Raw genomic sequence first — 27566 nt, forward strand, 5'->3', positions numbered from 1 at the left:
TATATAATATACAGGAAATGAGGAGACCCCAAATATAATCTCCATATAATAATATACAGGAAATGAGGAGACCCCCAAATATAATCTCCATATAATAATATACAGGAAATGAGGAGACCCCAAATATAATCTCCATATAATAATATACAGAAATGAGGAGACCCCAAATATAATCTCCATATAATAATATACAGGAAATGAGGAGACCCCAAATATAATCTCCATATAATAATATACAGGAAATGAGGAGACCCCAAATATAATCTCCATATAATAATATACAGGAAATGAGGAGACCCCAATATAATCTCATATAATAATATACAGGAAATGAGGAGACCCCAAATATAATCTCCATATAATAATATACAGGAAATGAGGAGACCCCAAATATAATCTCCATATAATAATATACAGGAAATGAGGAGACCCCAAATATAATCTCTATATAATAATATACAGGAAATGAGGAGACCCCAAATATAATCTCCATATAATAATATACAGGAAATGAGGAGACCCCAAATATAATCTCCATATAATAATATACAGGAAATGAGGAGACCCCAAATATAATCTCCATATAATAATATACAGGAAATGAGGAGACCCCAAATATAATCTCTATATAATAATATACAGGAAATGAGGAGACCCCAAATATAATCTCTATATAATAATATACAGGAAATGAGGAGACCCCAAATATAATCTCTATATAATAATATACAGGAAATGAGGAGACCCCAAATATAATCTCCTATATAATAATATACAGGAAATGAGGAGACCCCAAATATAATCTCTATATAATAATATACAGGAAATGAGGAGACCCCAAATATAATCTCTATATAATAATATACAGGAAATGAGGAGACCCCAAATATAATCTCCATATAATAATATACAGGAAATGAGGAGACCCCAAATATAATCTCTATATAATAATATACAGGGAAATGAGGAGACCCCAAATATAATCTCTATATAATAATATACAGGAAATGAGGAGACCCCAAATATAATCTCCATATAATATACAGGAAATGAGGAGACCCCAAATATAATCTCTATATAATATACAGGAAATGAGGAGACCCCAAATATAATCTCTATATAATAATATACAGGAAATGAGGAGACCCCAAATATAATCTCCATATAATAATATACAGGAAATGAGGAGACCCCAAATATAATCTCCATATAATAATAAACAGGAAATGAGGAGACCCCAAATATAATCTCTATATAATAATATACAGGAAATGAGGAGACCCCCAAATATAATCTCTATATAATAATATACAGGAAATGAGGAGACCCCAAATATAATCTCCATATAATAATATACAGGAAATGAGGAGACCCCAAATATAATCTCTATATAATAATATACAGGAAATGAGGAGACCCCAAATATAATCTCTATATAATAATAAACAGGAAATGAGGAGACCCCAAATATAATCTCTATATAATAATATACAGGAAATGAGGAGACCCCAAATATAATCTCTATATAATAATATACACGAAATGAGGAGACCCCCAAATATAATCTCCATATAATAATATACAGGAAATGAGGAGACCCCAAATATAATCTCTATATAAATATACAGGAAATGAGGAGACCCCAAATATAATCTCCATATAATAATATACAGAAATGAGGAGACCCCAAATATAATCTCTATATAATAATATACAGGAAATGAGGAGACCCCAAATATAATCTCCATATAATAATATACAGGAAATGAGGAGACCCCAAATATAATCTCCATATAATAATATACAGGAAATGAGGAGACCCCAAATATAATCTCCATATAATAATATACAGGAAATGAGGAGACCCCCAAATATAATCTCCATATAATAATATACAGGAAATGAGGAGACCCCAAATATAATCTCTATATAATAATAATATACAGGAAATGAGGAGACCCCAAATATAATCTCTATATAATAATAATATACAGGAAATGAGGAGACCCCAAATATAATCTCCATATAATAATATACAGGAAATGAGGAGACCCCTTATATAATCTCTATATAATATACAGGAACTGAGGAGACCCCAAATATAATCTCCATATAATATACAGGAAATGAGGAGACCCCAAATATAATCTCTATATAATAATATACAGGAAATGAGGAGACCCCAAATATAATCTCTATATAATAATATACAGGAAATGAGGAGACCCCAAATATACTCTCTATATAATAATATACAGGAAATGAGGAGACCCCAAATATACTCTCTATATAATAATATACAGGAAATGAGGAGACCCCAAATATAATCTCTATATAATAATATACAGGAAATGAGGAGACCCCAAATATACTCTCTATATAATAATATACAGGAAATGAGGAGACCCCAAATATAATAATATACAGGAAATGAGGAGACCCCAAATATAATCTCTATATAATATACAGGAAATGAGGAGACCCCAAATATAATCTCCATATAATATACAGGAAATGAGGAGACCCCAAATATAATCTCCATATAATATACAGGAAATGAGGAGACCCCAAATATAATCTCCATATAATAATATACAGGAAATGAGGAGACCCCAAATATAATCTCCATATAATAATATACAGGAAATGAGGAGACCCCCAAATATAATCTCTATATAATAATATACAGGAAATGAGGAGACCCCAAATATAATCTCTATATAATAATATACAGGAAATGAGGAGACCCCAAATATAATCTCCATATAATAATATACAGGAAATGAGGAGACCCCAAATATAATCTCTATATAATAATATACAGGAAATGAGGAGACCCCAAATATAATCTCCATATAATAATATACAGGAAATGAGGAGACCCCAAATATAATCTCCATATAATAATATACAGGAAATGAGGAGACCCCAAATATAATCTCTACATAATAATATACAGGAAATGAGGAGACCCCAAATATAATCTCCATATAATAATATACAGGAAATGAGGAGACCCCAAATATAATCTCCATATAATAATATACAGGAAATGAGGAGACCCCAAATATAATCTCTATATAATAATATACAGGAAATGAGGAGACCCCAAATATAATCTCTATATAATATACAGGAAATGAGGAGACCCCAAATATAATCTCCATATAATATAATACAGGAAATGAGGAGACCCCAAATATAATCTCTATATAATAATATACAGGAAAAGAGGAGACCCCAAATATAATCTCTATATAATAATATACAGGAAATGAGGAGACCCCAAATATAATCTCCATATAATAATATACAGGAAATGAGGAGACCCCCAAATATAATCTCTATATATAATATACAGGAAATGAGGAGACCCCAAATATAATCTTTATATAATAATATACAGGAAATGAGGAGACCCCAAATATAATCTCCATATAATAATATACAGGAAATGAGGAGACCCCAAATATAATCTCTATATAATATACAGGAAATGAGGAGACCCCAAATATAATCTCCATATAATATACAGGAAATGAGGAGACCCCAAATATAATCTCCATATAATAATATACAGGAAATGAGGAGACCCCAAATATAATCTCCATATAATAATATACAGGAAATGAGGAGACCCCAAATATAATCTCCATATAATAATATACAGGAAATGAGGAGACCCCAAATATAATCTCCATATAATAATATACAGGAAATGAGGAGACCCCCAAATATAATCTCCATATAATAATATACAGGAAATGAGGAGACCCCAAATATAATAATATACAGGAAATGAGGAGACCCCAAATATAATCTCCATATAATAATATACAGGAAATGAGGAGACCCCAAATATAATCTCCATATAATAATATACAGGAAATGAGGAGACCCCAAATATAATCTCCATATAATAATATACAGGAAATAAGGAGACCCCAAATATAATCTCCATATAATATACAGGAAATGAGGAGACCCCAAATATAACCTCCCTATAATAATATACAGGAAATGAGGAGACCCCAAATATAAAAATATACAGGAAATGAGGAGACCCCAAATATAATCTCCATATAATAATATACAGGAAATGAGGAGACCCCAAATATAATCTCCATATAATATACAGGAAATGAGGAGACCCCAAATATAATCTCTATATAATAATATACAGGAAATGAGGATACCCCAAATATAATCTCTATATAATAATATACAGGAAATGAGGAGACCCCAAATATAATCTCCATAATATACAGGAAATGAGGAGACCCCAAATATAATCTCCATAATATACAGGAAATGAGGAGACCCCAAATATAATCTCTATATAATATACAGGAAATGAGGAGACCCCCAAATATAATCTCTATATAATAATATACAGGAAATGAGGAGACCCCCAAATATAATCTCTATATAATAATATACAGGAAATGAGGAGACCCCCAAATATAATCTCTATATAATAATATACAGGAAATGAGGAGACCCCAAATATAATCTCCATATAATAATATACAGGAAATGAGGAGACCCCAAATATAATCTCCATATAATAATATACAGGAAATGAGGAGACCCCAAATATAATCTCTATATAATAATATACAGGAAATGAGGAGACCCCAAATATAATCTCTATATAATAATATACAGGAAATGAGGAGACCCCAAATATAATCTCCATATAATAATATACAGGAAATGAGGAGACCCCCAAATATAATCTCCATATAATAATATACAGGAAATGAGGAGACCCCCAAATATAATCTCCATATAATAATATACAGGAAATGAGGAGACCCCAAATATAATCTCCATATAATATACAGGAAATGAGGAGACCCCAAATATAATCTCTATATAATAATATACAGGAAAAAAGGAGACCCCAAATATAATCTCCATATAATAATATACAGGAAATGAGGAGACCCCCAAATATAATCTCCATATAATAATATACAGGAAATGAGGAGATCCCAAATATAATAATATACAGGAAATGAGGAGACCCCAAATATAATCTCCATATAATAATATACAGGAAATGAGGAGACCCCAAATATGAATAATATACAGGAAATGAGGAGACCCCAAAATATAATCTCCATATAATAATATACAGGAAATGAGGAGACCCCAAATATAATCTCTATATAATATACAGGAAATGAGGAGACCCCAAATATAATCTCCATATAATAATATACAGGAAATGAGGAGACCCCAAATATAATCTCCATATAATAATATACAGGAAATGAGGAGACCCCAAATATAATCTCCATATAATAATATACAGGAAATGAGGAGACCCCAAATATAATCTCCATATAATAATATACAGGAAATGAGGAGACCCCAAATATAATCTCCATATAATAATATACAGGAAATGAGGAGACCCCAAATATAATCTCCATATAATAATATACAGGAAATGAGGAGACCCCCAAATATAATCTCTATATAATAATATACAGGAAATGAGGAGACCCCAAATATAATCTCCATATAATAATATACAGGAAATGAGGAGACCCCAAATATAATCTCCATATAATAATATACAGGAAATGAGGAGACCCCAAATATAATCTCCATATAATAATATACAGGAAATGAGGAGACCCCAAATATAATAATATACAGGAAATGAGGAGACCCCAAATATAATCTCTATATAATAATATACAGGAAATGAGGAGACCCCAAATATAATCTCCATATAATAATATACAGGAAATGAGGAGACCCCAAATATAATCTCCATATAATAATATACAGGAAATGAGGAGACCCCAAATATAATCTCCATATAATAATATACAGGAAATGAGGAGACCCCCAAATATAATCTCTATATAATAATATACAGGAAATGAGGAGACCCCAAATATAATCTCCATATAATAATATACAGGAAATGAGGAGACCCCAAATATAATCTCCATATAATAATATACAGGAAATGAGGAGACCCCAAATATAATAATATACAGGAAATGAGGAGACCCCAAATATAATCTCTATATAATAATATACAGGAAATGAGGAGACCCCAAATATAATCTCTATATAATATACAGGAAATGAGGAGACCCCAAATATAATCTCCATATAATATACAGGAAATGAGGAGACCCCAAATATAATCTCTATATATAATATACAGGAAATGAGGAGACCCCAAATATAATCTCTATATATAATATACAGGAAATGAGGAGACCCCAAATATAATCTCCATATAATAATATACAGGAAATGAGGAGACCCCAAATATAATCTCCATATAATAATATACAGGAAATGAGGAGACCCCAAATATAATCTCCATATAATAATATACAGGAAATGAGGAGACCCCAAATATAATCTCCATATAATAATATACAGGAAATGAGGAGACCCCAAATATAATCTCTATATAATAATATACAGGAAATGAGGAGACCCCAAATATAATCTCCATATAATAATATACAGGAAATGAGGAGACCCCAAATATAATCTCTATATAATAATAATATACAGGAAATGAGGAGACCCCAAATATAATCTCCATATAATAATATACAGGAAATGAGGAGACCCCAAATATAATCTCCATATAATAATATACAGGAAATGAGGAGACCCCAAATATAATCTCCATATAATAATATACAGGAAATGAGGAGACCCCAAATATAATCTCCATATAATAATATACAGGAAATGAGGAGACCCCAAATATAATCTCCATATAATAATATACAGGAAATGAGGAGACCCCAAATATAATCTCCATATAATAATATACAGGAAATGAGGAGACCCCAAATATAATCTCCATATAATAATATACAGGAAATGAGGAGACCCCAAATATAATAATATACAGGAAATGAGGAGACCCCAAATATAATCTCTATATAATAATATACAGGAAATGAGGAGACCCCAAATATAATCTCCATATAATAATATACAGGAAATGAGGAGACCCCCAAATATAATCTCTATATAATAATATACAGGAAATGAGGAGACCCCAAATATAATCTCCATATAATAATATACAGGAAATGAGGAGACCCCAAATATAATCTCCATATAATAATATACAGGAAATGAGGAGACCCCAAATATAATCTCCATATAATAATATACAGGAAATGAGGAGACCCCCAAATATAATCTCTATATAATAATATACAGGAAATGAGGAGACCCCAAATATAATCTCCATATAATAATATACAGGAAATGAGGAGACCCCAAATATAATCTCCATATAATAATATACAGGAAATGAGGAGACCCCAAATATAATAATATACAGGAAATGAGGAGACCCCAAATATAATAATATACAGGAAATGAGGAGACCCCAAATATAATCTCCATATAATAATATACAGGAAATGAGGAGACCCCAAATATAATCTCTATATAATAATATACAGGAAATGAGGAGACCCCAAATATAATCTCCATATAATATACAGGAAATGAGGAGACCCCAAATATAATCTCTATATATAATATACAGGAAATGAGGAGACCCCAAATATAATCTCTATATAATAATAATAATATACAGGAAATGAGGAGACCCCAAATATAATCTCTATATAATATACAGGAAATGAGGAGACCCCTTATACCCCCCAGTAATAACTCTCCTGCCCCAGTATTATAACTTCTTCTTCCCAATTACATATCCTCTGTCTCTAGTGCTGAGCTCCGCCCCTTCATGCAGGTCACATGATTGTTACATCACACAGGTCCTTCATTCTCTCCTCACATGGTAAAGTTTTCTCACAAGTCCTTTATATCTCCTAAAACAGGTCAGATGATTGTGACATCACGCAGGTCCTTCCTCCTCTCCTCACACAGGTCACATGATTGTGACATCATACAGGTCCTTCCTCCTCTCCTCACACAGGTCCTTCCTCCTCTCCTCACACAGGTCACATGATTGTGACATCACACAGGTCCTTCCTTCTCTCCTCACACAGGTCACATGATGGTGACATCACACAGGTCCTTCATCCTCTTCTCACACAGGTCACATGATGGTGACATCACACAGGTCCTTCCTCTCCTCACACAGGTCACATGATGGTGACATCACACAGGTCCTTCATCCTCTTCTCACACAGGTCACATGATGGTGACATCACACAGGTCCTTCCTCTCCTCACACAGGTCACATGATTGTGACATCACACAGGTCCTTCCTCCTCTCCTCACACAGGTCACATGATGGTGACATCACACAGGTCCTTCCTTCTCTCCTCACACAGGTCACATGATTGTGACATCACACAGGTCCTTCCTCTCCTCCCACAGGTCACATGATGGTGACATCACACAGGTCCTGTGCTCTTCCTGATGCCTGCAGGTCCTGTGTGTGTTGGAGATTCCTTATTCTCTGGACCTTGTATACAGAGGAGATAGAGATATATATATGTGACAGTCACTGCTGAGCTGCGTTACATTGTGTTGGTGCAGTGTTTGCTCCGCCCCATATGACTGTATTACACATGTATGTCGGTGACTGCGGCTGTAGCGGTGTTGGCGGTTGTATTGTCCTCTATGGGATATAACCAGTGTTATCCGCCATTACTAATACACCCCAGTTGTCTCCTCTTCCCCTGAATGACCCCAAGGATGGAGAAGGACAGGAATGAGATGACTAAGAGAATATTACACTTCACCTTGGAGATCCTCCACCTGCTGACCGGAGAGGTGAGGTGACCCATCTACATTTCTATCATCTTTATTGTAGGGAAGGGGAATCCATAATAGGAAGAATCCAGTGTCCTGTATAACAGCTCCCAGACCTTCCAGGTGAAGGAAAGAACCAGAAAACGGGAAGATCAGTCCCAATATGATCAGTCAGGGATCATGGGAACCAATGGGCCAATAGGAATGTTATAGGAGCAATGAGAACGGGAAGTAGGCAGGTTATACCGAGGAGGAGAGGAGCAGGAGGAGGATCAGATGGAGAGGAGCAGGAGGATCAGACGGAGAGGAGCAGGAGGATCAGATGGAGAGGAGGAGGAGGTGGTTCAGATGGAGAGGAGCAGGAGGATCAGATGGAGGAGGAGCAGGAGGATCAGATGGAGAGGAGGAGGAGGATCAGACGGAGAGGAGCAAGAGGATCAGACGGAGAGGAGCAAGAGGATCAGATGGAGGAGGAGCAGGAGGATCAGATGGAGAGGAGGAGGAGGATCAGACGGAGAGGAGCAAGAGGATCAGATGGAGAGGAGCAGGAGGATCAGATGGTGGAGGAGAGGAGCAGGAGGATCAGATGGTGGAGGAGCGGGAGGATCAGATGGAGGAGGAGCGGGAGGATCAGATGGAGGAGGAGCGGGAGGATCAGATGGAGGAGCGGCGGGAGGATCAGATGGAGGAGGAGCTGGAGGATCAGATGGAGGAGGAGCGGGAGGATCAGATGGAGGAGCGGCGGAAGGATCAGATGGAGGAGGAGCGGGAGGATCAAATGGAGGAGGAGCGGGAGGATCAGATGGAGGAGCGGAAGGATCAGATGGAGGAGGAGCGGGAGGATCAGATGGAGGAGCGGCGGGAGGATCAGATGGAGGAGGAGCGGGAGGATCAGATGGAGGAGGAGCGGGAGGATCAGATGGAGAGGAGCAGGAGGAGAGGAGCGGGAGGATCAGATGGAGGAGGAGGAGAGGAGCAGGAGGATCAGATGGAGGAGGAGGATCAGATGGAGGAGGAGGAGGAGAGGAGCAGGAGGATCAGATGGAGGAGGAGGATCAGATGGAGGAGGAGGAGGAGAGGAGCAGGAGGATCAGATGGAGAGGAGCAGGAGGATCAGATGGAGGAGGAGAGGAGCAGGAGGATCAGATGGAGGAGGAGGAGAGGAGCAGGAGGATCAGATGGAGGAGGAGGAGAGGAGCAGGAGGATCAGATGGAGGAGGAGAGGAGCAGGAGGATCAGATGGAGGAGGAGAGGAGCAGGAGGATCAGATGGAGGAGGAGAGGAGCAGGAGAATCAGATGGAGGAGGAGAGGAGCAGGAGGATCAGATGGAGGAGGAGAGGAGCAGGAGGATCAGATGGAGGAGGAGGAGAGGAGCAGGAGGATCAGATGGAGGAGTGTGGTCTGGAGGACATTTCCATTAGATGACATCTATATGACACTATAACATGGAGGCATCTACTACATCTAGAGGAGAGAAGGTTTCTACCCCAACATAGAAGGGATTCTTTCCTGTAAGAGCAGTGAGATTATGGAGAAGTGTAATAGTCCCGAGGGGCCGGGATGTCTTTCCTGAGTCTTGTTATATTACAAGTTATTGGAGGAGGTTTCTGGTTGTTGCTCCAGGGATTTAGTGTCTCTCTCCATACACAGGATTATACCATAGTGAAGAAGACATCGGGGGAGTGTGTGGCCCCCAGCAGCCATCTCCATGAGTCAGGAGGACAGAGCAGGGCCCGGGGCCCCATCACGGAGCCTCCACCTCACTCACTGATACATGAGGAGAAGATCCTAGAACTCATCCACAGGATCACTGAGCTGCTTACTAGAGAGGTGACCCTGCTGGACATTATATAGTAATGGAGGGGTCTGGTGATGACTAGAGAGGTGACCCTGCTGGACATTATACAGTAATGGAGGGGTCTGGTGATGATTAGAGAGGTGACACTGCTGGGACATTATACAGTAATGAAGGGGTCTGATGATGACTGGAGAGGTGACACTGCTGGGGCATTATACAGTAATGGAGGGGTCCGGTGATGACTGGAGAGGTGACACTGCTGGGACATTATACAGTAATGGAGGGGTCTGGTGATGACTGGAGAGGTGACACTGCTGGGACATTATACAGTAATGGAGGGGTCTGGTGATGACTGGAGAGGTGACACTGCTGGGACATTATACAGTAATGGAGGGGTCTGGTGATGATTAGAGAGGTGACACTGCTGGGACATTATACAGTAATGGAGGGGTCTGGTGATGACTGGAGAGGTGACACTGCTGGACATTATACAGTAATGGAGGGGTCTGGTGATGAGAGGTGACACTGCTGGACATTATACAGTAATGGAGGGGTCTGGTGATGAGAGGTGACACTGCTGGACATTATACAGTAATGGAGGGGTCTGGTGATGACTGGAGAGGTGACACTGCTGGACATTATACAGTAATGGAGGGGTCTGGTGATGAGAGGTGACACTGCTGGACATTATACAGTAATGGAGGGGTCTGGTGATGAGAGGTGACACTGCTGGACATTATACAGTAATGGAGGGGTCTGGTGATGATTAGAGAGGTGACCCTGCTGGACATTATACAGTAATGGAGGGGTCTGGTGATGACTGGAGAGGTGACACTGCTGGGACATTATACAGTAATGGAGGGGGTCCGGTGATGACTGGAGAGGTGACACTGCTGGGACATTATACAGTAATGGAGGGGTCTGGTGATGACTGGAGAGGTGACACTGCTGGGACATTATACAGTAATGGAGGGGTCTGGTGATGACTGGAGAGGTGACACTGCTGGACATTATACAGTAATGGAGGGGGTCTGGTGATGATTAGAGAGGTGACACTGCTGGGACATTATACAGTAATGGAGGGGTCTGGTGATGACTGGAGAGGTGACACTGCTGGGACATTATACAGTAATGGAGGGGTCTGGTGATGACTGGAGAGGTGACACTGCTGGACATTATACAGTAATGGAGGGGTCTGGTGATGACTGGAGAGGTGACACTGCTGGGACATTATATAGTAATGGAGGGGTTTGGTGATGATTAGAGAGGTGACACTGCTGGACATTATACAGTAATGGAGGGGTCTGGTGATGACTGGAGAGGTGACACTGCTGGGACATTATACAGTAATGGAGGGGTCTGGGATGATTAGAGAGGTGACACTGCTGGGACATTATACAGTAATGGAGGGGTCTGGTGATGACTGGAGAGGTGACACTGCTGGGACATTATACAGTAATGGAGGGGTCTGGTGATGGTTAGAGAGGTGACACTGCTGGGACATTATATTGTAATGGAGGGGTCTGGTGATGAGAGGTGACCCTGCTGGGACATTATACAGTAATGAAGGGGTCTGGTGATGAGAGGTGACACTGCTGGACATTATACAGTAATGGAGGGGTCTGGTGATGATTAGAGAGGTGACACTGCTGGACATAATACAGTAATGAAGGGGTCTGGTGATGACTGGAGAGGTGACACTGCTTGGACATTATACAGTAATGGAGGGGTCTGGTGATGACTGGAGAGGTGACACTGCTGGACATTATACAGTAATGGAGGGGTCTGGTGATGACTGGAGAGGTGACACTGCTTGGACATTATACAGTAATGGAGGGGTCTGGTGATGACTGGAGAGGTGACACTGCTGGGACATTATACAGTAATGGAGGGGTCTTGTGATGACTGGAGAGGTGACACTGCTGGACATTATACAGTAATGGAGGGGTCTGGTGATGACTGGACAGGTGACCCTGCTGGGACATTATACAGTAATGGAGGGGTCTGGTGATGATTAGAGAGGAGACACTGCTGGACATTATACAGTAATGGAGGGATCTGGTGATGACTGGAGAGGTGACACTGCTGGGACATTATACAGTAATGGAGGGGTCTGGTGATGATTAGAGAGGTGACACTGCTGGGATATTATACAGTAATGGAGGGGTCTGGTGATGACTGGAGAGGTGACACTGCTGGGACATTATACAGTAATGGAGGGGTATGGTGATGATTAGAGAGGTGACACTGCTGGGACATTATACAGTAATGGAGGGTCTGGTGATGACTGGAGAGGTGACACTGCTAGGACATTATACAGTAATGGAGGGGTCTGGTGATGATTAGAGAGGTGACACTGCTGGACATTATACAGTAATGGAGGGGTCTGGTGATGATTAGAGAGGTGACACTGCTGGGATATTATACAGTAATGGAGGGGTCTGGTGATGATTAGAGAGGTGACACTGCTGGACATTATACAGTAATGGAGGGGTCTGGTGATGATTAGAGAGGTGACACTGCTGGGACATGTAATGGAGGGGTCTGGTGATGACGGTATCATTGTGTGTCAGGTTCCTATAAGGTGTCAGGATGTGGCGGTCTATTTCTCCATGGAGGAGTGGGAGTATGTAGAAGGACACAAGGATCTGTACCAGGACATAGTCATGATGGAGGATCACCGGCCCCTCACATCACAAGGTAAGAAGAGACATATATATAGATATCACTCTCACTACCTAGTAACATGCAGCACTGATGTATTAATTCCCTGTGTGTTCCCTACAGTTGGAGTCATTGAGAGAAATTCACCCGAGAGGTGTCCCCGTCCTCAGTATTCCCAGGACTGTCCAGAGGGAAATGTCCCAGAGAACCAACAGGTAGATGAACCTAAAGTGTCCCCAGAATATAAAGTAATTGAACCCAACACCATTTACATTTATTCTTTTGTATTTAGGATGAAGATCTGATGGATATTAAGGTTGAGGTTATAGATAAAGAGGAGGAGGCGGGTGTCATGGCCGATCAGCAGGGTAAGGAGGGGGAGACTTTGATTGGACTTTTCTCAAATCTGTAGCTAAATATTACACCCAACATCTCATCATCACTTATAGATAATTAGTCCCTGTGTGTTCCCTACAGATGGAGTCATTGATAGAAATCCACCCGAGAGGTGTCCCCGTCCTCTGTATGCCCAGGACTCTCCAGAGGGAAATGTCCCAGAGAACCATCAGGTAGATGACCCTAAAGTCTCCTTAAAATATGACCATAAAGTGATTGAACCCAACATCACTTACATTTGTTCTTTTGTATTTAGGGTGAAGATCTGATGGATATTAAGGTTAAGGTTATAGATAAAGAAGAGGAGAAGATGGATTTTCTCGCTGATCATCAGTGTAAGGAGGAGGAGACTTGCCTTGTTGTAAAAGAAAAGTTAATAATTTACTTACTGAAAATGTTCATTACCTGTAGTCTGTAGTAAGCACACTAATGGGTTAAAGTATTCTCATTGGCCCCGGACAGAAGGTGTAAACTAGGAGTAAACAGATAAAACACAATAATTCCCAACATCTGGTGACCTGTTATAAATAACCAAGAAACCACCAGAAGACGGAATGTATGCAGCAATAGAAGTTTATTGGGTGGGATAATATTGTGCCGCCTACAGACTCCAGGAAATGACAATTTCAGTAAATTCTCCTTCCTGGTCGTCCTCCGGCAGCTCATGAATGGGACATTCAAAGCAATGAAAGCTCCTTGGAGAACTCTAATGCCAAAGCCCAAGATGTCTCCTCTGTAGTGTCTGATAAAGGTGGATGATGACCACGTGGAAGTCTAACACATCTGCTCCAGAGTATCCAATAGCATCTCTCTGCCCATGAGGAGCCTCCATGTGGTAGAATGTGTCCTGACAGCCCACCAGATAGAAGACCCCCATAGAGTATCCAATACCATCTCTGCCCATGAGGAGCCTCCATGTGGTAGAATGTGTCCTGACAGCCCACCAGATAGAAGACCCCTATAGAGTATCCAATACCATCTCTCTGCCCATGAGGAGCCTCCATGTGGTAGAATGTGTCCTGACAGCCCACCAGATAGAAGACCCCCATAGAGTATCCAATAGCATCTCTCTGCCCATGAGGAGCCTCCATGTGGTAGAATGTGTCCTGACAGCCCACCAGATAGAAGACCCCCATAGAGTATCCAATAGCATCTCTCTGCCCATGAGGAGCCTCCATGTGGTAGAATGTGTCCTGACAGCCCACCAGATAGAAGACCCCTATAGAGTATCCAATAGAATCTCTCTGCCCATGAGGAGCCTCCATGTGGTAGAATGTGTCCTGGCAGCCCACCAGATAGAAGACCCCTATAGAGTATCCAATAGCATCTCTCTGCCCATGAGGAGCCTCCATGTGGTGGAATGTGTCCTGACAGCCCACCAGACAGAAGACCCCTATAGAGTATCCAATAGAATCTCTCTGCCCATGAGGAGCCTCCGTGTGGTAGAATGTGCCCTGACAGCCCACCAGATAGACCCCTATAGAGTATCCAATACCATCTCTCTGCCCATGAGGAGCCTCCATGTGGTAGAATGTGTCCTGACAGCCCACCAGATAGAAGACCCCCTTAGAGTATCCAATAGCATCTCTCTACCCATGAGGAGCCTCCATGTGGTAGAATATGTCCTGACAGCCCACTAGATAGAAGACCCCCATAGAGTATCTAATAGCATCTCTCTGCCCATGAGGAGCCTCCATCTGGTAGAATGTGTCCTGACAGCCCACCAGATAGAAGACCCCCATAGAGTATCCAATAGCATCTCTGCCCATGAGGAGCCTCCATGTGGTAGAATGTGTCCTGACAGCCCACCAGATAGAAGACCCCCATAGAGTATCCAATAGCATCTCTCTGCCCATGAGGAGCCTCCATGTGGTAGAATGTGTCCTGACAGCCCACCAGATAGAAGACCCCCATAGAGTATCCAATAGCATCTCTGCCCATGAGGAGCCTCCATGTGGTAGAATATGTCCTGACAGCCCACCAGATAGAAGACCCCCATAGAGTATCCAATAGCATCTCTGCCCATGAGGAGCCTCCATGTGGTAGAATGTGTCCTGACAGCCCACCAGATAGAAGACCCCCATAGAGTATCCAATAGCATCTCTCTGCCCATGAGGAGCCTCCATCTGGTAGAATGTGTCCTGACAGCCCACCAGATAGAAGACCCCCATAGAGTATCCAATACCATCTCTGCCCATGAGGAGCCTCCATGTGGTAGAATATGTCCTGACAGCCCACCAGATAGAAGACCCCCATAGAGTATCCAATAGCATCTCTGCCCATGAGGAGCCTCCATGTGGTAGAATGTGTCCTGACAGCCCACCAGATAGAAGACCCCCATAGAGTATCCAATAGCATCTCTCTGCCCATGAGGAGCCTCCATCTGGTAGAATGTGTCCTGACAGCCCACCACATAGAGGACCCCCATAGAGGAGCCCGTTCTGTTGGCCTCCTTATTCCATGTTCATTGGTCCTGTCGTCCTGGTTTGTGCCTTGGAACTGGATGATAAGTTCTTTATTCTTTCTATAGGAGGCCGATCCCTCTAGGTACGTAGATGAAGTCTTCATGACTGAAGGAGAGACAGTCCATAATTGCGGGAGTTTAGAGCTCTGTTGTGTGGCCATCACATGTACAGTCGGATGCCCCATTTGGCCATAGAAGGAATACCTCATGGCTGAGTTCCCACTCTCCTGGTTGCATTATATTCCTGCCGGCATTGGTGTTCTGAGTCCTTTATATCAGCTGCCGTGGAGTAGAGAAGATTGTCTTTTGCACAGGATGTTCCTCTTGGAGCTTTCTGTTCCTCGTTCCTCCCTGCTTCAGACTTATGTAAGATTGTCATTCAGAACATGGACTGCTCTGTGGTGAGTAATCTGAAGCCTTCAAATCCCTCAGATTGGAGGACAGGACTCTATCTGCGGCCCACCATCTTTTCTGTACCCATAAACTGTGCCTACATGAGCCCCCAACCGGAATTGGAGGCGTCTATTGTGAGGACCAGTGGAGGTATCAGAGATCTGCCTTAATGGGACCGTACTAGGGAAGAGTCACCACCTTTGATCTTTCTTGATTTGAAGATAGAAACCAGGTTGGAATCTTTGTCCCGTGAGATTCTTTTAGTATTTTAGAATATGATATTGTAGAACTTCAATGTGGGCCTTGGCCCAAGTCACCACTTCTATGGCTGAGGCCAAGAGACCAAACCCCCCTCATAGCAAAGTGTAGACTGCTGGGAGAGTTTTCTGAATCCTGTCCCTGGAGAGATAGAGGATTATTTCTGGGGTATTTATCACAAACCAAAGGTAACAACTTGGTGGAGGGAATCAATTGAGGCTACTTTATGTTCACTAGGAAGCCATGGTCCCTCAGAGTCTGCAGAATGATGTGAAGATGATGGTGGCCTCTGGATGATGTGAAGATGATGGTGGTGGTCTCTGGATGATGTGAAGATGATGATGTGGGCCTCTGGATGAGGTGAAGATGATGATGGCCTCTGGATGAGGTGAAGATGATGGTGGCCACTGGATAATGTGAAGATGATGATGGTGGCCTCTGGAGGATGTGAAGATGATGATGGTGGTCACTGGATAATGTGAAGATGATGATGGTGGCCTCTAGATGATGTGAAGATGACGGTGGCCTCTGGATGATGTGAAGATGATGCTGGGCCTCTGGATGATGCGAAGATGATGGTGGCCTCTGGATGATGTGTAGATGATGGTGGCCTCTGGATGATGTGTAGATGATGGTGGCCTCTGGATGATGCGAAGATGATGGTGGCCTCTGGATGATGCGAAGATGATGGTGGCCTCTGGATGATGTGTAGATGATGGTGGCCTCTGGATGATGTGAAGATGATGCTGGGCCTCTGGATGATGCAAAGATGATGGTGGCCTCTGGATGATGTGTAGATGATGGTGGCCTCTGGATGATGTGTAGATGATGGTGGCCTCTGGATGATGCGAAGATGATGGTGGCCTCTGGATGATGCGAAGATGATGGTGGCCTCTGGATGATGTGTAGATGATGGTGGCCTCTGGACGATGTGAAGATGATGATGCGAAGATGATGGTGCCTCTGTATGATGTGGAGATGATGGTGGCCTCTTGATGATGTGAAGATGAAGGTGGCCTCTGGATGATGTGAAGATGACGGTGGGCCTCTGGATGATGCGAAGATGAAGGTGGCCTCTGAATGATGTGAAGATGATGATGATGGTTGACACTGGAGGATGTGAAGATGACGGTGGCCTCTGGATGATGTGAAGATGACAGTGGCCTGTGGATGATGTGAAGATGATGGTGGTGGCCTCTGGATGAGGTGAAGATGATAGTGGCCTCTGGATGAGGTGAAGATGATGGTGGTAACCTCTGGATGATGTGAAGATGATGATGGTGGCCTCTGGATGATGCAAAGATGACGGTGGCCTCTGGATGATGCGAAGATGATGGTCGCCTCTGTATGATGTGAAGATGAGGGTGGCCTCTGTATGATGTGGAGATGATGGTGGCCTCTGGATGATGCTCTCTCTAGTCAGTCGTCTCAGTATGGTCTTACAAAGATGTCTTGGAGTCTGAGAGCAGCAATGAGGACCTACTATAATCTTTGTGAAAACTTAAGAAGCCGATGTTCTCCCAAAGAGAAGACAAGAAAACTGCAGATGAAGTGTTTGATGCTGGGGGATTTCGGCATCTCACCACATGGAGATCGGCATCTCACCACATGGAGATCGGCATCTCACCACATGGAGATCGGCATCTCATCACATGGAGATCGGCATCTCACCACATGGAGATCGGCATCTCACCACATGGAGGTCGGCATCTCACCACATGGAGGTCGGCATCTCACCACATAGAGATCGGCATCTCACCACATGGAGATCGGCGTCTCACCACATGGAGATCGGCGTCTCACCACATGGAGATCGGCGTCTCACCACATGGAGATCGGCGTCTCACCACATGGAGATCGGCATCTCACCACATGGAGATCGGCATCTCACCACATGGAGATCGGCATCTTACAGGTCTAAGGTAGCTAGAATGTCCACCATTTTGTATTTTTTCATAACAAACATTTTGTTGAGATAGGTGAGATACAGTTTCAGACACAAAATCTTTTGGGAACTGCAACAATTGGGAAGTAAGAACCCCCTCTGCGCCCCCCCCCCTATTTCATGTTTGGAAAATTCCTCTAGAGCCCCTTTTGGAACAACTAGTATATACACAACCCATCATCTGATCACATACAGTGCTTTTCATCACTTTGTGTTCCTTACAGATGCACTTACAAATCCACCCGAGAGGTGTCCCCATCCTCTCTATTCCCAGGACTGTGCAGAGGGAATTGTCCCAGAGAACCAGGTACATGACGTTGAAGTCTCCTAAAAATATGATCAGAAAGTGATTAAACCCAACAACATAAAAAAAATTATTTTCTATATAGGGTGAAGATCTGATGGATATTAAGGTTGAGGTTATAGATGAAGAGGAGGAGACGGGTGTCATGACTGATCAGCAGTGTAAGAAGGAGGAGACTTTCATTGGTTGTAAAAGGTCCCATTGATACTACATCCATAATATGATCACATACAATCTGTTCTATCCCTGTGTGTTCCCTACAGATGGAGACATTGATAGAAATTCACCCGAGAAGTGTCCCCGTCATCTGTATTCCCAGGACTGTCCAGAGGGAAATGTCCCAGAGAACAATCAGGTAGATGACCCTAAAGTCTCCACAATATGATTATAAAGTAATTGACCTACAGATCATTTACATTTTTCTTGTGTGTTTAGGGTGAAGATCTGATGGATATTAAGGCTGAGGTTAGAGATGAAGCAAAAGAAAAGATGGCATTCCTGGCCGATCATCAGTGTAAGGAGGAGGAGACTTTTATTGGATGGGATAAGAAAATCCTGTGCTGAGAGTCTTCTATATACTACACCCATCATCTGATCACATACAATTTATTTCATCACTTTCCCTACAGATGCACTCAGAATTCCACCCGAGAGGTGTCCCCGCCCTCTGTATTCCCAGAACTGTCAAGAGGAAAATGTCCCAGAGAAGCATCAGGTAGATGACCCTAAAGTCTCCTCAAAATTTGACCATAAATTGATTGACGTACGGATCACTTTACATTTTCTTCTCTGTTTAGGGTGAAAATCTGATCGATATTAAGGTTGAGGTTATAGATGAAGAAGAGGAGATGGGTGTCCTGGCCGATCAGCAGAGTAAGGAGGAGAATTTCCTTGGTGGGGAAAGAAAATCCTGTATTAAAGATCTCCTAGCTATCACACCCATCATCTGATTACATACAATCTGTTCTATCCCTGTGTGTTACCTACAGATGGAGTAATTGATAGAAATCCAACCGAGAGGTGTCCCTGTCCTCTGTATTCCCAGGACTGTCCTGAGCGAAATGTCCCAAAGAACCATCAGGTAGATGATCCTAAAGTTTCCCCAAAATATGACCATAAAGTGATTGAACCCAACACCACTTACATTTATTCTTCTGTATTTAGGGTGAAGATCTGATGGATATTAAGGTTGAGGTTGTAGATGAAGAAGAGGAGGAGACGGGTGTCATGGCCGATCAGCAGTGTAAGGAGGAGACTTTCCTCGGTGTAAAAGGTCTCCTAGATACTACTACACCCATTATCTGTTCACATACAATCTATTATATCACTGTGTGTTCTCTACAGATGGAGTCATTGATAGAAAGCCACCTGAGAGGTGTCCCCGTCCTCTGTATTCCCAGGACTGTCCAGAAGGAAATGTCCCAGAGAACCATCAGGTAGATGACCCTAAAGTCTCTTCAGAATATGACCATAAAGTGATTTGACCTACAAAAAATTTTTTTTCTTGTCTGTTTAGCCTGAAAATCCAGTTGATATTAAGGTTGAGGTTATAGAAGAAGAAGAGGAGACGGGTGTCATGGCCGATCATCAGTGTAAGGAGGAGGACACTTTCCTTGGTGTAAAAGGTCCCCTAGATAATACTACACCCCTCATCTGATCATCACATATAGACAACCAATCACTGTGTTCCTTCATAGGTGGGGTCATGGATGTAAATCCACCCGAGAGGTGTCCCCGTCCACTGTATTCCCAGGACTGTGCAGAGGGAAATGTCCCAGAGAATCATCAGGTAGATGAACCTAAAGTGTCCCCAGAATATGATCATAAAGTTATTGAACCCAAGTTAATTGCACCCTTTTCTTGTGTATTTAGGTTGAAGATCTGATGGATATTAAGGTTGAGGTTATAGATGAAGAAGAAGAGGAGGAGACGAGTGTCATGGCCGATCAGCAGGGTAAGGAGGGGGAGACGGGTGTCATGGCCGATCAGCAGTGTAAGTAGGAGGAGACTTTCATTTGTTGTAAAAGTTCCCCTAGATACTACTACACCCATCATCTGATCACAATCTGTTCTATCCCTGTTTGTTCTCTACAGATGGATTCATGGATAGAAATCCACCCGAGAGGTGTCCCCGCCCTCTGTATTCCCAGGACTGTCCAGAGGGAAATGTCCCAGAGAAGCATCAGGTAGATGAGGCTGATCCTATATCTCTATAGGGGGGTCCTGCAGTCATAGATTTTGGGGGTCTCTGTTGCTCCTCCTGTCTTCTGTATTGTAGTGAATTGTTCTATATGTCACATCAGGGGGGAGATCTGACTAATAATAAAGTGGAGGATGAAGAAGAGAGGATGAGCGGCCATCACCCGTGTATGAGGGAAGTGAAGGAGGAAATTCCAGGAGGTGTTACCCCAGGTATGTAATAATGCCAGGAGGTGTTACCCTAGGTATGTAATAATGCCAGGAGGTGTTACCCCAGGTATGTAATTATGCCAGGAGGTGTTACCTCAGGTATGTAATTATGCCAGGAGGTGTTACCTCAGGTATGTAATAATGCCAGGAGGTGTTACCCCAGGTATGTAATAATGCCAGGAGGTGTTACCCCAGGTATGTAAAAATGCCAGGAGGTGTTACCCCAGATATGTAATAATGCCAGGAGGTGTTACCCCAGGTATGTAATTAATAATTCCAGGAGGTGTTACCCCAAGTATGTAATAATTCCAGGAGGTGTTACCCCAGGTATGTAATAATGCCAGGAGGTGTTACCCCAAGTATGTAATAATTCCGGGAGGTGTTACTCCAGGTATGTAATAATTCCAGGAGGTGTTACCCCAGGTATGCAATAATAATTCCAGGAGGTGTTACCCTAGGTATGTAATAATTCCAGGAGGCGTTACCTCAGGTATATAATAATGGGAATTCAGAGGTTTCTTTCTACATTAAAAGAAAAATAAAAGTTGGCTCACCCCTCCACTGTTAGCTTCCAAGGACTGCTGACCAATCAGGTGCTCAGGGCATGCTGCAAGTAGAACAACACAGAGCAGGATCCAAAGGGAGGAAAATCCCGGCACATCTGATCCAAGCACAGAAAAAATTCTTCAAATATAACATCTTTATTTAAGTCATTTTAAAAATATAAAGAGGCCATAAAAATTTGAAGATTTTGACGCATTTCGGTAAAGCGCCTTTATGAAAGACTTAATTTCGTACGTGATTCTTGTGCTAAGGGATTGAAATGAACGAGAAGTGTTTATATATGCAGTGCCTGGTTGAGATTGGAGGAGGATCTATTAGAAAGTGCACGCTGGCTCTATAAAACACAGCCCACTAGCACCTGTCCCTGCTTATTGTGTGTCCGCCCTAAGCGATGGATCCAAAACCCATGAAGACGCTCCCTTCCTAACCTCATAGTTTGACCCTTCTTGCTCTGACTCTCTGTGTGCTTCTGGTTTTGTACTGCGTTTCCTTCTAGGTTTTCACTCTCTGGCACTTTTGTGACTTCACTGCCCACGTGTTGCTGACCTGTCTGACATTCTGACACCTCAGAGCTAGCGGTACTGCAGCAGGACTCTGCCTCTGACTGTCGGGGGGGGGGGGGGGGGTCTGCTCCAGTAAGGAGGGAGGAGTGCAGGGCAGGCCAGACAGGTACTGGTAATGGGGGACTCTATTATTAGGGGGACAGACAGGGCGATGTGTCACAAAGACAGGGATCGCCGATCAGTGTGTTGTCTTCCTGGCGCTCGGCACATCGCGGATCAGGTTGACAGGTTGCTGGGCGGGGCTGGAGAGGACCCAGCAGTCATGGTACATATTGGCACCAATGACAAAGTAAGAGGTAGGTGGAGTGTCCTTAAAAATGATTTCAGGGACTTAGGCCGCAAGCTTAAGGCAAAGACCTCTAAGGTAATATTATCTGAAATATTCCCTGTACCACGAGCCGTACCAGAGAGGCAGCGGGAGATCAGGGACCTGTACCACGAGCTGCACCAGAGAGGCAGCGGGAGATCAGGGACCTGTACCACGAGCAGCACCAGAGAGGCAGCGGGAGATCAGGGACCTGTCCCACGAGCCGCACCAGAGAGGCAGCGGGAGATCAGGGACCTTTACCACGAGCCGCACCAGAGAGGCAGCGGGAGATCAGGGACCTGTACCACGACCCGCACCAGAGAGGCAACGGGAGATCAGGGACCTGTACCACGAGCCGCACCAGAGAGGCAGCGGGAGATCAGGGACCTGTACCACGAGCCGCACCAGAGAGGCAGCGGGAGATCAGGGACCTGTACCAAGAGCCGCACCAGAGAGGCAGCGGGAGATCAGGGACCTGTACCACGAGCCGCACCAGAGAGGCAGCGGGAGATCAGGGACCTGTACCACGAGCCGCACCAGAGAGGCAGCGGGAGATCAGGGACCTGTACCACGACCCGCACCAGAGAGGCAGCGGGAGATCAGGGACCTGTACCACGAGCCGCACCAGAGAGGCAGCGGGAGATCAGGGACCTGTACCACGAGCCGCACCAGAGAGGCAGCGGGAGATCAGGGACCTGTACCAAGAGCCGCACCAGAGAGGCAGCGGGAGATCAGGGACCTGTACCACGAGCCGCACCAGAGAGGCAGCGGGAGATCAGGGACCTGTACCACGAGCCGCACCAAAAAAGAAAGAGGCAGCGGGAGATCAGGGACCTGTACCACGAGCCGCACCAGAGAGGCAGCGGGAGATCAGGGACCTGTACCACGAGCCGCACCAGAGAGGCAGCGGGAGATCAGGGAGGTAAACAAGTGGCTCAGAAGCTGGTGGAGGAAGGAGGGGGTTGGGTTCATGGAGAACTGGGCTGACTTCTCTGTCGGTTACCGGCTCTACCATAGGGACGGGCTGCACCTCAATGGGGAGGGGGCGCTGTGCTTGGGGAGAAGATGGCTAGAAGGGTGGAGGAGTGTTTAAACTAGGGACTGGGGGGGAGGGAACCTACAACATAGACGGGGAAGATAGTGTAGATAGAGGGGGGGACTTATTAATGTACCTGGGGGTGGAGCGGAGGGAGGGGTTAGAATAGTTAATAGGGATAGGACCGGGGGGAGGGGTTAGAATAGTTAATAGGGATAGGAGCGGTGGGAGGGGATAGAATAGTTAATAGGGATAGGAGAGGGGGGAGGGGTTAGAATAGTTAATAGGGATACGAGCGGGGGAGGGGTTAGAATAGTTAATAGGGATAGGAGCGGAGGGAGGGGTTAGAATAGTTAATAGGGATAGGAGCGGTGGGAGGGGTTAGAATAGTTAATAGGGATAGGAGCGGGGGAGGGGTTAGAATAGTTAATAGGGATAGGAGCGGGGGAGGGGTTAGAATAGTTAATAGGGATAGGAGCGGGGGGAGGGGTTAGAATAGTTAATAGGGATAGGAGCGGTGGAGGGGTTAGAATAGTTAATAGGGATAGGAGCGGGGGAGGGGTTATAATAGTTAATAGGGAGAGGGGGAGGGGTTAGAATAGTTAATAGGGATAGGAGCGAGGGGAGGGGTTAGAATAGTTAATAGGGATAGGAGTGGGGGAGGGGTTAGAATAGTTAATAGGGATAGGAGCGGGGGAGGGGTTAGAATAGTTAATAGGGATAGGAGCGGGGGAGGAGTTAGAATAGTTAATAGGGATAGGAGCGGGGGAGGGGTTAGAATAGTTAATAGGGATAGGAGTGGGGGAGGGGTTAGAATAGTTAATAGAGATAGGAGCGGGGGAGGGGTTAGAATAGTTAATAGGGATAGGAGTGGGGGGAGGGGTTAGAATAGATAATAGGGATAGGAGCGGGGGAGGGGTTAGAATAGTTAAATAGAGATAGGAGCGGGGGAGGGGTTAGAATAGTTAATAGGGATAGGAGAGGGGGGAGGGGTTAGAATAGTTAATAGGGATAGGACCGGGGGGAGGGGTTAGAATAGGGGGGAGGGGTTAGAATAGTTAATAGGGATACGAGCGGGGGAGGGGTTAGAATAGTTAATAGGGATAGGAGAGGGGGGAGGGGTTAGAATAGATAATAGGAATAGGAGCGGAGGGAGGGGTTAGAATAGTTAATAGGGATAGGAGCGGGGGAGGGGTTAGAATAGTTAATAGGGATAGGAGCGGGGGAGGGGTTAGAAGAGTTAATAGGGATAGGAGAGGGGGAGGGGTTAGAATAGTTAATAGGGATAGGAGAGGGGGAGGGGTAAGAATAGTTAATAGGGATAGGAGCGAGGGGAGGGGTTAGAATAGTTAATAGGGATAGGAGTGGGGGAGGGGTTAGAATAGTTAATAGGGATAGGAGTGGGGGAGGGGTTAGAATAGTTAATAGGGATAGGAGCGGGGGAGGGGTTAGAATAGTTAATAGGGATAGGAGCGGGGGAGGGGTTAGAATAGTTAATAGGAATAGGAGCGGAGGGAGGGGTTAGAATAGTTAATAGGGATAGGAGCGGTGGGAGGGGTTAGAATAGTTAATAGGGATAGGAGCGGGGGAGGGGTTAGAATAGTTAATAGGGATAGGAGCGGGGGAGGGGTTAGAATAGTTAATAGGGATAGGAGCGGTGGGAGGGGTTAGAATAGTTAATAGGGATAGGAGCGGGGGAGGGGTTAGAATAGTTAATAGGGATAGGAGCGGGGGAGGGGTTAGAATAGTTAATAGGGATAGGAGCGGGGGAGGGGTTAGAATAGTTAATAGGGATAGGAGAGGGGGAGGGGTTAGAATAGTTAATAGGGATAGGAGCGGAGGAGGGGTTAGAATAGTTAATAGGGATAGGAGCGAGGGGAGGGGTTAGAATAGTTAATAGGGATAGGAGCGGGGGAGGGGTTAGAATAGTTAATAGGGATAGGAGTGGGGGAGGGGTTAGAATAGTTAATAGGGATAGGAGCGGGGGAGGGGTTAGAATAGTTAATAGGGATAGGAGCGGGGGAGGAGTTAGAATAGTTAATAGGGATAGGAGAGGGGGGAGGGGTTAGAATAGATAATAGGGATAGGAGCGGGGGAGGGGTTAGAATAGTTAAATAGAGATAGGAGCGGGGGAGGGGTTAGAATAGTTAATAGGGATAGGAGTGGGGGGAGGGGTTAGAATAGTTAATAGGGATAGGAGCGAGGGAGGGGTTAGAATAGTTAATAGGGATAGGAGCGGCGGAGGGCTTAGAATAGTTAATAGGGATAGGAGCGGAGGGAGGGGTTAGAATAGTTAATAGGGATAGGAGAGGGGGAGGGGTTAGAATAGATAATAGGGATAGGAGCGGGGGAGGGGTTAGAATAGTTAAATAGAGATAGGAGCGGGGGAGGGGTTAGAATAGTTAATAGGGATAGGAGCGGTGGGAGGGGTTAGAATAGTTAATAGGGATAGGAGCGGGGGAGGGGTTAGAATAGTTAATAGGGATAGGAGAGGGGGGAGGGGTTAGAATAGTTAATAGGGATAGGAGCGGGGGAGGGGTTAGAATAGTTAATAGGGATAGGAGCGGAGGGAGGGGTTAGAATAGTTAATAGGGATAGGAGCGGAGGGAGGGGTTAGAATAGTTAATAGGGATAGGAGCGGAGGGAGGGGTTAGAATAGTTAATAGGGATAGGAGCGGAGGGAGGGGTTAGAATAGTTAATAGGGATAGGAGCGGAGGAGGGGTTAGAATAGTTAATAGGGATAGGAGCGGAGGAGGGGTTAGAATAGTTAATAGGGATAGGAGCGGTGGGAGGGGTTAGAATAGTTAATAGGGATAGGAGCGGAGGAGGGGTTAGAATAGTTAATAGGGATAGGAGCGGGGGGAGGGGTTAGAATAGTTAATAGGGATAGGAGCGGAGGAGGGGTTAGAATAGTTAATAGGGATAGGAGCGGGGGAGGGGTTAGAATAGTTAATAGGGATAGGAGAGGGGGGAGGGGTTAGAATAGTTAATAGGGATAGGAGCGGAGGAGGGGTTAGAATAGTTAATAGGGATAGGAGCGGAGGAGGGGTTAGAATAGTTAATAGGGATAGGAGCGGAGGAGGGGTTAGAATAGTTAATAGGGATAGGAGCGGGGGAGGGGTTAGAATAGTTAATAGGGATCGGAGCGGAGGAGGGGTTAGAATAGTTAATAGGGATAGGAGCGGAGGGAGGGGTTTGAATAGTTAATAGGGATAGGAGAGGGGGAGGGGTTAGAATAGTTAATAGGGATAGGAGCGAGGGGAGGGGTTAGAATAGTTAATAGGGATAGGAGTGGGGGAGGGGTTAGAATAGTTAATAGGGATAGGAGTGGGGGAGGGGTTAGAATAGTTAATAGGGATAGGAGCGGGGGAGGGGTTAGAATAGTTAATAGGGATAGGAGCGGGGGAGGGGTTAGAATAGTTAATAGGAATAGGAGCGGAGGGAGGGGTTAGAATAGTTAATAGGGATAGGAGCGGGGGAGGGGTTAGAATAGTTAATAGGGATAGGAGCGGGGGAGGGGTTAGAATAGTTAATAGGGATAGGAGCGGGGGAGGGGTTAGAATAGTTAATAGGGATAGGAGCGGGGGAGGGGTTAGAATAGTTAATAGGGATAGGAGCGGGGGAGGGGTTAGAATAGTTAATAGGGATAGGAGCGGGGGAGGGGTTAGAATAGTTAATAGGGATAGGAGAGGGGGAGGGGTTAGAATAGTTAATAGGGATAGGAGCG

General features: G+C 43.9%; 1 protein-coding gene across 3 annotated transcripts in view; it reads left to right on the forward strand.

Annotated features, from left to right (window-relative positions):
* Window positions 1–8411: 8411 nt before the first annotated feature.
* LOC130322514 (oocyte zinc finger protein XlCOF7.1-like) overlaps window positions 8412–27566 on the forward strand; it is a 38992-nt gene continuing 19837 nt past the window's right edge. Inside the window, exons 1-21 of one of the 3 annotated variants that reach the window (XM_056553073.1) lie at window positions 8412–8757; window positions 10388–10567; window positions 13109–13235; window positions 13323–13414; window positions 13492–13567; window positions 13677–13768; window positions 13852–13930; window positions 18880–18962; window positions 19045–19120; window positions 19223–19314; window positions 19395–19473; window positions 19589–19674; window positions 19757–19832; window positions 19949–20040; window positions 20124–20232; window positions 20304–20395; window positions 20476–20551; window positions 20657–20748; window positions 20832–20913; window positions 21054–21145; window positions 21263–21371. In XM_056553073.1, coding sequence (XP_056409048.1) covers window positions 8668–8757; window positions 10388–10567; window positions 13109–13235; window positions 13323–13414; window positions 13492–13567; window positions 13677–13768; window positions 13852–13930; window positions 18880–18962; window positions 19045–19120; window positions 19223–19314; window positions 19395–19473; window positions 19589–19674; window positions 19757–19832; window positions 19949–20040; window positions 20124–20232; window positions 20304–20395; window positions 20476–20551; window positions 20657–20748; window positions 20832–20913; window positions 21054–21145; window positions 21263–21371 — 1972 coding nt within the window. In that variant the 5' untranslated portion in view covers window positions 8412–8667. The remainder of the gene's footprint in view (window positions 8758–10387; window positions 10568–13108; window positions 13236–13322; window positions 13415–13491; window positions 13568–13676; window positions 13769–13851; window positions 13931–18879; window positions 18963–19044; window positions 19121–19222; window positions 19315–19394; window positions 19474–19588; window positions 19675–19756; window positions 19833–19948; window positions 20041–20123; window positions 20233–20303; window positions 20396–20475; window positions 20552–20656; window positions 20749–20831; window positions 20914–21053; window positions 21146–21262; window positions 21372–27566) is intronic. The other 2 variants (XM_056553074.1, XM_056553075.1) reach the window with 2 other exon arrangements.

Source organism: Hyla sarda, unplaced genomic scaffold (assembly GCF_029499605.1).
Source record: "Hyla sarda isolate aHylSar1 unplaced genomic scaffold, aHylSar1.hap1 scaffold_235, whole genome shotgun sequence".
In the NCBI taxonomy this organism is placed as follows: domain Eukaryota; kingdom Metazoa; phylum Chordata; class Amphibia; order Anura; family Hylidae; genus Hyla; species Hyla sarda.